The 12,804-nt window shown below is 41.1% G+C and overlaps 1 protein-coding gene across 4 annotated transcripts in view; it reads left to right on the forward strand.

The window, feature by feature from the left end:
* Nucleotides 1-12,804, forward strand: part of Rgl1 (ral guanine nucleotide dissociation stimulator-like 1) — a 251,401-nt gene that overhangs the window by 218,603 nt on the left and 19,994 nt on the right. For all 4 annotated transcript variants that reach the window (XM_005375044.2, XM_005375043.2, XM_005375046.2 and 1 more), the window contains 5 exons: nucleotides 1,166-1,250; nucleotides 6,260-6,349; nucleotides 8,341-8,427; nucleotides 9,732-9,764; nucleotides 12,221-12,342. In XM_005375044.2, coding sequence (XP_005375101.1) covers nucleotides 1,166-1,250; nucleotides 6,260-6,349; nucleotides 8,341-8,427; nucleotides 9,732-9,764; nucleotides 12,221-12,342 — 417 coding nt within the window. The remainder of the gene's footprint in view (nucleotides 1-1,165; nucleotides 1,251-6,259; nucleotides 6,350-8,340; nucleotides 8,428-9,731; nucleotides 9,765-12,220; nucleotides 12,343-12,804) is intronic.

The raw sequence follows: 12,804 nt of genomic DNA on the forward strand, positions 1-12,804 counted from the left end.
CCTGTCTGGTTTGATTCTTAACTGGTCAGTTGGTTTATAGTTTAGCGAGGATGCTACTGTGTCCCAGTTCCTTAGAGAAGCCGCCTCTCCGCTTTCTCCACTGCTAAACTCTAGCCACAGGGTCAAGATATCTTATTTGGTTTTCATTTTCCCTTTAATCTTTTCCATTTCAGCTTTCAGTAGACAGAGAGGCCCCCTAAATTATTTCTCTGTTTAGGGCTACATGTAATTAAGTTCCTATTTTCTCTAAAATATAAGCAGCTTGTATAGTTTTCTTTACCATTAGAGCAGTATACTCACCGTAATGTAATGAAGTTCCTTTTCATGATAATAAGAATGCTGTAGATATAAGGTCATGGTCCCCAGTGATCCTTTGCCTTAGGCGTCACCTACTCTGTGACTGGAAAGGGTGTGTGGACCAGTAGGCTTATGGAGACAGAGTGACGCAGGACATTAGGTAGGGGCAAGGACACTAGGTGATTTACATTTGTCCCCCTGCTGACCTTCCCAGCAGTCCTCCACGGGGGAGATAGTGTCTCCATTGTTCAGATAAGAAAATGGAAGCTCAGGAAGGTTGAGCAACTTGTCTAAGGTCACTGAGGAAGTAAGCAGCAGAGCTGAGATTTGAGCGTCACCCCCTCACCTTCACCCTCACCCTCACTTGCAGAGCCCATTCTGATTCCACCATTCTCCTCTGGCTCAGGGCGAGAAACTAGCCTGTGATCCCGAAAGTATGGGTTCTGTCTCGTAGATACTCAGAAGTTTTTGGTGAAAACTAGAGCAAACCCTTGGCCTTGGCAGCTTCCTGTGTGGAATCAAAGGCCTGACCAAGGCGACCTGTCAGGTTCCATTTGGCTTTGTATATGTTGCTAAGATAAGAGTAGGGGGAAAACCTCACTTAGGAGAACATGTCCCTTTTGAATAACTTGATGTCTCAGTTAAATGATTCTTTGTTATGATTAGAACATACATTGTTAGAAAATACTTCTCTCTTTATGCAGGTAGTTATGTTTACCTTTAAAAAAATCATGTTTGAGAAATAAGCCAATCCTGACATCAAAACATTCTTTCTTTCATTGCTGTAGGAGCTAAAAACAGCTAGTCTGCAGATGTCTGAATTTTACCATCTCCTTGTTGTTAATGCTTCCTTAATCCCTCTTCATAGGGACCGAATGCTAATGTTCGAAGAACTTTCAGATATCTTCTCAGACCATAATAACCATCTGACCAGCCGGGAACTACTGATGAAGGTGAGGCCTGGGGTGAGGGTACAGTGGGCACTGCTGGTAGCTTTGGACTCCATTCAAGGGAGAAATAGCTCAGGGCCCCTTAGGATCCTTCCGTTCTGTAAGAAAGCAGAATTTTCTCTTTTATGCATAGTCTAGGAGACAAGAGGTTGAGAACATTCAAAATTCATTGGAGTTCTCTCCTTCTACCCTCTGTAGCTTCCCTTTCACACAACCAGGTGGTGAACTTGAGTTCATATGTATGTTCTCTTAGCACACTACTTGGCAGATACCAAGAGCTGGCAGTTAGGTGGGTGAGAGGCCCTAACATACTCCTTCTCAGCAAAAGAGCTAGAATAGAAGGCCAGGCCTGCAATTCCACATCCTTTATTTAGACCAAGTTGTACAACCTTGTAGTCAGCAATATTTATTGAACACCAAATGAGTAGTGATTTCCGACCTATATGCTAGGCAAAGGTATAGCTTGGCTCATTTCTCCAAAAGCATGGTTAAATGTCTAGTGTTTATAAAGCATTGAACTTGCTTCTAGAAATTTCAAGGTGACTAACAAAGATCCTGTTTTCAGGAGTTTATCTGTAGTTAATAGATAGAGACACTAAACAGTAAGTAGTATTTAAAAAAAGAACCCAAAAAACAACAGACTGTGAACAGTCACCAGAAGGGAGATAAAATACAATAGACACTATCGTCATAGCCTTTCTATAAAGTGGATTTTATCATCCTTGTTTTATACATACCCCAGACTCAGAAAAGGAAATATTACATGCTGTAAAGCATATACCTGGTACAAGGTAGGGCTAAAATGTAAATCCAACCTGGTGGGACTCTAAAAAACCTATGCTTCTATACAAGGTATTGCTTTTGACACCTTGGGAGTAAAGGGTTTGGTAGGCCAGGTTCAACTTCATCGAGAAGCAAAATGGGTATATTGATAATTTAGCATATGTTGGTTGAGCACTCATTATGTGCTAGGTATTGAAGTTGCAACCATATTGATCTATAAGTCTCTGATATTAACGGGATTACAGTCTTATGGGAAGGTAGGAAAGTAGAATAAAATAGCATCATATGTCCTAGCAAAGGAGAAAGCCCCAAACTGGTAATTTGAAAATTTGATTCTTGTCTTTCGTCTCCAGTTCTGCAGTTTAGAGGCAATAACAGTAATGGGCCTATTGACCTCATAGAATTGGTTTGAAGCTTGATGCAGTAGAATATGTGAAAGTACTATGCAAATGTAAGTGATTCTTAGTATTTGGTAAGCCATATACATAAAAAAGCAAAGTGTGCATAGCAAATGAAAATGAATAAATTATAAGCTGTACAATTGAGCTTAGGGACACTTGGAGTAGAACTAAAAGTCAAGTGGAGGTAAGGTTACTAAGGAAAGGCATCCATTTGATAACTTGCCAAACTCTAGTGTCTACAACTCATAGGTTAGTCCTGTAAAGGTGTCTGTTATGGTTTTCATGACTGTAACATGTTCTCCTCCTGAGTTCTGCCCATCTTTCATATCTTTGTGTGGACTCCTGTTTCTCTGGAAGCCTTTCTTGACACCCTCACATCTGACTAAACGTCCTCCAGTGTGTCCTAGGAGAAGCCCATCATTCCTCGGTCCTGGCACTTATCACATACTCTGTTGGGATTGCTTGTGCACTTGACCTGTCTCCCTGGAGGCCTGTAAGCCTCTTGCAGGCAGTGACTGAATATATCTTTTGTCACTTCTGTATCCATAATGCCAATCCGGTGCCTAGCATATAGTGTTCAGAAACTGTTGTTTGACTGTGTGCACTGATGGGTCTTATCATTCACTCACATGATTTTAACAGGGTATCCACTGTCTGTCTTTCTTGGAGTAAATGATATGAGTGGGGCAGTTTATGCTGATGTCTAACTTTAGATTCGGGCAACTGAGCAACTGAACACTTAAAGATTGCTGAGATCATGTTATTCCCTGCTTCACATCCCTCTGGATTGGCAGACTTTAAATGGAGGAAACCCATCTGGCTGAAAAGAGATGGCTTAGTGGTCTTCCTATTTGCAATAGAAAGCTAGACTAACTGGAGCCACACACTCAAATCCCAGTAGTCCTGAGTCATCCTTCCAAGGTAGATAAATTGAGTACTGTGCAGCTCAATGCCTGGCGGCAGTATTTTGGCTGAAACTTTAGAAACAAAGCTATATCTAGATATGAAAGATCCCATTAACCTTTTTTAAATGTAGGGATTTACCACAGTACTCTAAGTGAAATTTCTTATATATGGCTCAAATCCCAAAGAAATGAAAGACTTGGCTATGAGTTCATGTGGTCTGTGCATCATCATTAGTGATAGTGGAATGCTTTGGGCAGCCCATATGTACATGCAAGTCCCTTTCCTGTCCTCTTTGCTGATCATTCTTCATGTAAAGTGTATAATTTTGGGTGTAAATTAACAGCACAGTTGTGAAAAATTGAAATCAAGGGACTTAGGGTCTCAAAAGAACCACTGCAAAAAATTACTGGGCTCTGTTTCTAATCATTACTCTGAGACCTCTACTGGCTTATAGTTAGGTAATCTCAGCTTTAAATGATCTACTTTCTACTTCTGTGCAAACGTGCTGCTTCTGAACTAATATGCTGTTTCAATAATTTGATGGCCCAGGCAACATATTAGCAAAAATCTGTGGTTTTCCTTTTAACTGTTAGAAAAATATTTTTATTTTTTCTCAAAGATGACCTAAAATCTGTTACATCCTTTTGATTTCTGAAACTTAGCTAATTCTGAGTAGGTGAATCTTTGAGTTCACAGATTTCAAAACAATAGGAAAGAAGATTTTCACCAAATTTTCTTGGTTCTTGTGACTCTTGGTGAGAATTCTCCCAGGTTGAATCGATATAAAGAACTACTAGGACACTTCTCTAATGAAGATGTGTTTAGAGACGCTCTCTCCTATTCAACATCAAAGTTGGAGCAGGAGACCATTAGAATTATGAAGAACTAGCAAAGAAAAATTGCCAGTGGCTTCTGAGTTATAGTTTAACAATATTTATTGAAATGGATCCAGTGCCTCATAGACAAGGTCCTTCTATCCCAGTAGCAGAGACTCTTTCAAAGCCCAGAAAAAATATAAGCGTGGGCAGTTGAACTCCGCTAAGATGGAGATAGAGGAAGGTAAGTCTCAGATGAGAAATTTGCACTAGAAAGGAAGAAGCAGAGAGTCAGCATAGGAGAGGAAAGGAGTGGGGAACCAGAGGTGGGAGAGGGAGAGATCTGGAATTCACCCACAGGGGTGATGGGATAGTTACTTCTGGTGACTTGAGTGTACTGAACAGCAAGACGACTTGAACAGAAAGTGGAGTCACAGAAAGAATTTGCGTATGAGCAGCAAAGGAGGCAAGAGGAAAGGCCTGTGAAAAACTTCAAGAAGGCTCAGGGGTTGGTGCTGTGAAACAGTACAGAGTAGGGGATATGGGGGCAAAGAAGGAAAGTGAATTCACTGGATGTGACAAAGAAGTGGATTCTCAGCGGACACGGCATTCAGAAGAACTGGCGCTAGTCGATCTTTTAGTGTTATATGCGGGCACAGAATCTCATGCTCACCATGAAGTCATGATCAGCAAGTCTTTCAGCTCCCATCCCAGGTCTTTCTCCTGCTAACAAGAGGGCAGTCCTTGTGGCTCTGTAAGATCCCTCTCAACATGTTGTTCTATGATTCTTAAGAGCTTTCTAACTTTTCAAAAATCCTCACTAGGAACTCTAGATACATGAAATAATTTTCATACTTTATTCTTCTACCTATGATTGAGAGCTTGGAAGGAGACTGGGTGGACCTAGAAAGAGAGGTCACTCATGTTCATGTCAGACAGAACTGAGCTCCCACTCCACGTGAATTTTAGCCGGGAGGACCTACACGCTCCCAGCACAGGAAGTGGCACATTTAGGGTGCCACCATTAACTCCAGGAGTGAGAGATCATGGGTTAGTAGCTTTCTTTCTTACCCTTTGTAAGAAGGAGAACTGAAATAGATGAGGAGTCCTGGGGCAGGAGGGTTCTGTACCTGGGCCCTGGGTGAAGGTGGGTTGTGATAGAATATATCTGTGCTTTGTCACCATCAGCAGGGCCATGTCACTGAGAAGGAATTTCTTGTGCTATACGGTAGTGAAAGGTCACATGCTAAGGCAATAGAATAAACCCAGGGAAACCTGACTATGGAAAAACTAATGTAGAGGTTACACGTGACTGAATTGTGAAATGTGCCTCCCATTCATACAGTTCCTGGAAAATGAGAACTTAACAAGACCCTGAAACCACAAAACCAAAACACTTTGTGTTCAGTCAGCAAACTCATGATTAGTCATTATGTAGAAGAATTTGTTTTTACAGTGGCCAGGAGGAAAGAAAGGGTAGCCATCTGTCCTCAGGTCCCAGGAGGAAGGATAGATGTGTAATGATTCCCAACCAGTGTGGAAATTTAGGAGGACTGACAGGAGAAAAGGGGGGAACGTGTAAAGGTCTAGTTTTCATGAAGTGGTCACATACTGGACTTCCTCAGAAAACTTCCGGTCCAGAAGTTTCATTTGCCTAAGAAATACCACAGAATTAGTCTCTTTTCTTTCACAGAATGCTAGCATACCCATTACAGGCCAAGATCAAGATGTGACACCCTGGAAAGAGGAAGAGATCTTCATTTCCAGGACTTGTGATCGGTTTGAGTGAAATTTGGAATGTGTTAAAAGGTCTTCTCTTCGGGGAATTGCCTGCCTTGCAGTAACAATTGATTTTATAACCAAATCAGACATCTTCCTTAAAGAGGAAAGGGAAGAGCTGGGGTAATCCAAGACCATTGGGCCTCTTAGAGAGTCTGCTTGCAACAGGGACTCTAATAGTGTACGCGAGAGCCTGCTGGAGGCCTCTTCATTTGCATTTAGAGACTTGGGCAGAGGTTACAGTTGTGTGCCAAAAAGGAAAGGCCCCTCCCCTCTTCCCAGAGTGGCATCCTCCCTCACTTTCCTCTGGCTGTGCTCTGTTCCTTAGGAAGGAACCTCCAAGTTTGCAAACCTGGACAGCAGTGTGAAGGAAAACCAGAAGCGAACCCAGAGGCGGCTGCAGCTCCAGAAGGATATGGTATGGCAGCCCTCATCCTCCTGGAAAGTGTAGGAGACCAGCCCTGTGTTGTGTGCGGGTGGCTGGGCTCTGGGCATCGGTGTCTGCAGTCTGCAGGGTGCCCGTGCTTTTGAAAGGGCTCTCCCATTTGTGACTTCATTGGCCCTTAGTGGTGCTGGGAGGTCTTTAGGAATGATACTCACTGCATTTGACCCAGTAGGAAATAAACACTGAGAGTTGCAAATCATGTATTCAGGAGTTTTTCTGGAATAGTTTTTATTTCTTTTTGATAATAAGGGAAAGTAGGCAGCAGATCCACCTCTATCCCTCTCACTGGCTCCTGCACCCACTGCAGCACTTAAATGCTTTGGCCATTTGGCCTAGAACCCCACTAGGACTTCCTGTCTTCCTATGCTTCTGGCATATGGTGGCCAGGGAAAGAGTGCTGCTAGAAGGATTTAGTCCTTGAACTCGGAGATCATTTCCTTCGTTCCCAAACTCTCCTCACTACTTCTTGGGACAACCAAATCTGTCTAGTTTTTCAACACTCAGAGGATTACTAGGCCTCCTTTCTGAAGGCTGATGGATAGTTATTATTGTCTTCTGTTGTATTTTATTTTATTGTTTTATTACTCTTTCTTTTGTGGAGGTTTGAGACAGGATCTCATTATGCAGTTCAGCCTGTCTTTGAACTCCCTATGTAGCCCAGACTCATGGTGATTCTGCTGCCTCAGCCTCTGACTGCTAGGATTACAGGCATGCACCACCATACCCAGGTCTTCAGCTATATTTTAAACTCCTAATTTAGCACACATGGGGAGAAACCAGCTAGAGGAGATTAGAAACTGGCACACTAAATATTCTCATCCCTACCTTGAGAGGATTTTCTCTTTTGGAAAGCTGGGTATAAATCAGAAATATTTTTGATGCTAGGACTCTTCTGAAACATAAAACCTGTAAAACTCACAGAGTTACGGACTTGTTTGGATATTCAAAGACAAGTTATAAATAGCTGTTAACAATGGGGGGGAAAGATTATTTTAGTTCAGGTTGAAACTGTGTACACATCTGTCAGTACTAAGAAACCAACACTGGCATAGTATAACTAGAAGGATTCCTGGGGGTGTCTTCTGTCTGTTCCAGGACCCAGTCCAGCATACCCACTGCATTTAGTTGCTATGTTTTTCCAGTCTCTTCTGGCTCAAAGCAGTTCCTCAATCTTCCCTTGGTTTTTATGAGCTTCATAGTTTGGGGTTACATTTGTTATTCTGGTGGTGAGACTGAGGCTGCAGGTTTTCGGAAACCATGCCGGGGAGGTGAAGGGCCCTTTTTGTCACATCCAGGAGGGAATGATATCAGTATCTGTTGCCTGTTGATGGAGCAACTGATGATGTTGACCTTCATCACTTGGCTAAGGTAGAGTTTGCCAGGCTTCCCTTTTTGGGTGGCACTGCTGGAGATTGAACATAGGACCTCATGCATGCTAGGCAAGTGCTCTACCACTGAGCAACATCCCCAGCATTGTTTCCCTGTCTTCTCTTCTTTGGAAGTGAGTTACTAAGCCCAGCCCAAGGGGCCATTTTAATAATGACGCCCCACACTCTTGGGGTACAGACATCTCCACTGTGTAGCAGCCCATGCTTTTACTGCTGGTGAGGCTGTTTCTCTCCAGGGCCATTGCAGAAGCACCAGAAGTGTTCACACGCTCTCAGAGAGAACAGAGGACCTGCTGACCAGAGCCCAGGCAGGGTACGAACACTTGTGAACCCATCTGAACATGTGTATATGATCTACTGGGCTTTAGGCTTGGCTTGCATGACTTTGAAAGTCAGACATTAGATTTTGAGTTCTTACCCCATTTGTCAGGGTTTTAAAAATTATAGTCATGGAGGTTAGTACTAGTGGCTCCAAAATCGTCCTCGAATGGGTCCATTTTTTCTAGTGTGGAGCTTCCTGAAACCCTTACACTTTTAAATAACAATAAAGACAGCTTTGTTCTGATTGCTCCTCAGGGTGTGATGCAGGGAACCGTGCCCTACCTGGGGACATTCCTGACGGATCTGACCATGCTGGACACTGCTCTTCAGGATTACATTGAGGTGAGCTGTGTGTAGGTAACGTAAGGAGGACTGTAGCCTCCTCACCAGATCCTCAGCAAAGAGACTGCCTTCTGTCAGTTTCAGTTGAGAGCCTGTTTGTTGTACAGGTGCTAGTGTGCTGGATGCTACAAAGGATACAGACTAATACAAAATGTAACACCACAAGTGGCTCAAAAGCCAATGGGATGAATAGTGATATAGAAATAGTAGATATTCAAACAAAAATGCAATGGGAGAGCACAGTAGGTCACGATTAGTTCCATATGAGGGGATGCAGTGGCAAGCCCTCATGAAGCAATGGATTTGGGCAAGACCTTGATGTTGAGTAGAACACTACAGGTGGAGTTGAAGGAATAATACCAAGGGGGTAAGATGTGAGTCAAGGCTGTGAATTTTCAAGTGACATCTCCTTTTTTGTATTGCTCCTTGTTCAGAGGCATGCAGTCAGTCTCTCTCTTGGGATGGGAAAACAAGTGATACTTGTTAGTAGCAGTAATAAAATATTAAGTAGGAAAGAAATTTGATATTTGAAATGAGATTTGAAGATTACTTGTATATTTAAGTGTATTCTACTTTGCTGGTTTAAGTGTATTCTGCTTTGCTACTTTTGTTGTATATAACTGGAAAGAGTAGAAGTTACTTTGCTTATAGTACAGCTACCTCTAGGTTGGCCATGAGTATCACACACATGTTCATTCATTTTCCATTTCCTAAGCTCTGTGTCTCTTTCCATCCTTGGTCTCAGCTTATCTCAGGGAATGCCCATCAGTGTTGGGGAATTTTGTGGGAGGGATCTCAGATGTAGAAGTTAAATTCAGCCTACTGAGAATCAGGGTGAGAGGGATGAAGAATCGAAACTTAATTTTTCATGGTACTCTGTATAAGTGACTTCCCTTTTGATAAACCATTGACAATTTGGTTTCTGGTATGAGTCAATGACCATCTGTGTTTGTTGCTTTTGGTCAAGGAAAAAAGTAGAATGGAATATTTTACTCAATCATCTGTGTTTGCTGGCTCTGCAAATAATTTTGGGTTCTGACTTGTAATTATTTATCATTACTATTTTAGTTATTTCAGATATTTTAAGAGAAGGCTGTCTGTCTATCCTGCTCTACTATAATTGAAAAGAATGTTTTTCTTAAAGTAAGAGATGGTTCTCTTCCTCCATAGTAGTGGTAATTACAGGCTTATTAATAATGATGACTTTATCATTCCTTTGAGCTATTTTAATTTTGCCTACAACAACACAGGGCTGTGTTTCAAAGAAGCTTGGTTGGTCACTATATCTTTAAATTTTCTTTCAGGGAGGACTGATAAACTTTGAAAAAAGGAGAAGGGTAAGTAAAGCTCCTGGCTTTGTTTTTCACTTTTCTTCATTTGGGCATGAAAAAATTTGAAACAGGAAAAAATTGAGGTTTTTTAAAAATTTTTTGTAGAGGTAGGATTAAAAAAAAAAAGTGCTTATTGAGCACTTACTCTGTGCCACTGTGCTGGGCATGCGCCTGTGCATTAGTCCTCAAGGGCCTGTGGGAGGTCAGTTTTACCATCCTTAGCTCAAAGGTGAGGAAACCAGGATTTAAGTGGCTAAATAACTGGATCAGAGTTCCCTGGTCACAGAGCCAGCATTCAGATCTTATCTGCCACTCGGAAGCTCATTAAGAAATTAAGTGTAGGGCTGGGGATTTAGCTCAGCGGCAAAAGCGCCTGCCTGGCAAGCGCAAGGTCGTGGGTTCGGTTCCCGGTACCGGAGAAAAACCAAAAAAAAATAAAATAAAATAAAGAAATTAAGTGTAATTTTTCCTTTTCTCTTTCCTCATTTCCTTTACAATTAGATCCACCCTATACTTAATAATGATGTATTATAATAAAATAATGTATTGTATACTTAGAAGTTGCTGTGAGGGTAGATTTGAAGTGTTCTCATAAATAAGACCTGTATGTGAAGTAATTTATATGTTAATTAGCTTGGTTTAGCCATTCCACAGCATATGTATATTTAAAAACTTAATGTCATATACGCCATTAACATACAGAAGTTTTATTTTTCAATTAAAACAAAAGGTCCCCCTATTAAGGAGAAAGGGTTTCCTAAGAGTACATGATGTGGAAGAATTAATAAAGCTGGCTAACTTTTGTGGATCTGTTTCAGGGAGAGGAGAAGTGGTCTTTACTGTTAGGCAGTGGTAATTCTTTTCCTTTCCTGTCAGTATTAGAAGGGGTGTTCAACATTAATTTGAATTCTCCGTGGATAGAATAGTTCTGAGTTATGCTAAAAAAGATAAAGCAAATTTGAACATTTGCCATGGATTTGTGTTAAATGGTTTATTTAAATAGACATTTAAATATTTCAGAGGAAAATGAGTGAGCAAAATAACGTCACCTATAGTAATCACATTTTGTTTTAGTAATTCATTTGTTCTTTTGTCCTACAAATATTGATTGTATACCTAACACGGGGACTCTGGGGATTGCAGCAGAGAAAACCAGAGCTCCTTGTCCTCATAAAATTACAGTCTAGGAGGGAGATGGACAAATAAATAAGGATTGAAGAGCACAAGAAGTGAATCTTAGAGAAGCATGTGGAAGGGACATCTATCCCCAATTTGTAGGATCAGGAAAATTTGCAAGAAAAAATGACAGTGCAGTTAAAACCTAAAGGAGCTGACTAGGCCGAGCTCATCAGTAGCAAGATACTGCTAACTCCAACAAACATTAATTTTTCTATCCCTCATAGAGTATACTATCTTCTTTAGCATAATAAATATTCCTTGATGATACTGAGACCAAGGCCTGAGGTTACTGGATGGAAATTTGAGACTCAGAGAATCTGCCAGTTCTTGAGTTACGTCTGTCGAGTTCTGTAATGATATACTTTTAAAAAATTCAATTATGTCTCCACAGTAACCATCTTTGTTCTTTAACTACAGAATAATCCTGGATGGTAATTTCTTCCCTTGTAAGACTAAGCTGTTAAACATTCAGAAAGTTGATTATAAAACCTAAAGCTAAAGCTTATACCCATTGCTGACTTTAAAAAATCTATTGAAGCATTTAAGAGATATAAATAATTGGGGACATAATTACATACTTGCTTCTTTTGTGAGCTTTAAAAGATTTAGTGAAATGATTTACTGGAGTAGTAAAAAACTAAGGATTCAGGAAATCTAAACATTGATCTTTATGAGCCTCTGAACTGTTTAGATATTCAGACCCACCAAAACTTATTTACTGGGAGGCTAAGGGTTGAAGAAGTTGAGGATGGGGAACTTGGAGCTTCTTGTCTTAAAGTATTTGTTTTGTTTATCTTTTAAGAAATAGAAATAGAAAATTTTTACATATTTTCTGAAGTATGTACTTAAAACCTTAAAAAACAACTTTTCTATTCTAGAATGAAAATGGAAAAAAAGGAAAAAAACCATTATGATTTTTGGTAGACTGGTTTGGCGAACTTTGGTAGCTTGTTTTATGAATTTTTTTCAAGGAGAAAAGAAGATTAAAAATTAAGACATAGGAGGACTTTAGAGATTCCCTTTCGCGGTGCTAGGGTTTAAACCCAGGGCTTTGAGTGTACCAGGCAAGCCCTCAACCACTCAGCTATAACCTCACCCTGCAGAGTTAGAGTCTGGAAGAGTTTTCAAGCTATTTATTTCTACAGAAGGAATATTTCAGGTTTCTTGGGTGGTTGTCTCCTTGTTTTATCTTGGAGATGGTGTATTTTCATGCTGTAAAGATCTATATTTGGTTGGCCGTATTAGTCACTCACTCCTTCCTTTTGGTGTTCTGTCTGCTTTAGGAATTTGAAGTGATTGCCCAGATAAAGCTCTTACAGTCTGCTTGCAACAGCTATTGCATGAGCCCGGACCCCAGGTTCATCCAGTGGTTCCAGCGGCAGCAGCTGCTCACAGAGGAGGAGAGGTAGGCCCAGCATCATGGTTGGGGTGGAACTGAGGTGCAGGCGAGAGGGACACAGTACCTCATGGTCACTCTCTCACCAGCTATTTGGTGGCAGCTACCTTGGTTTTCCAAGGAGTGTGGTGTGGAGCTGAACTGATGACACTGGAAGACACAGTCTCAGTATTGCTCTGCTGTGCGTTTATCTTTGTAGCCCCGAGCAAGCCTTTTATTCTCCCTGGTCTTTAGGATGCTCATCTGTAAAATGTCTTGTAAACTCTGCTTTGGGAAAGCATTGTCAGAATGCAAATCTTCATGCTGTCCCAGCACTTGCACTGTCCTGTCTCCTTGTTTGTCTCTCTTGTCCAGAGTGTTAGCTGTCATGGAGCTTCCAATATAGGGACAGAGAAAGACTCATGCAAAATGGAAATATGATGAATAAGTAAAATGCTGCGGAATCAACATGCAAGAGCAGTTCATTTAGCT

This window comes from Chinchilla lanigera, unplaced genomic scaffold, assembly GCF_000276665.1.
Source record: "Chinchilla lanigera isolate Chin_1 unplaced genomic scaffold, ChiLan1.0 scaffold00005, whole genome shotgun sequence".
Classification (NCBI taxonomy): Eukaryota; Metazoa; Chordata; class Mammalia; order Rodentia; family Chinchillidae; genus Chinchilla; species Chinchilla lanigera.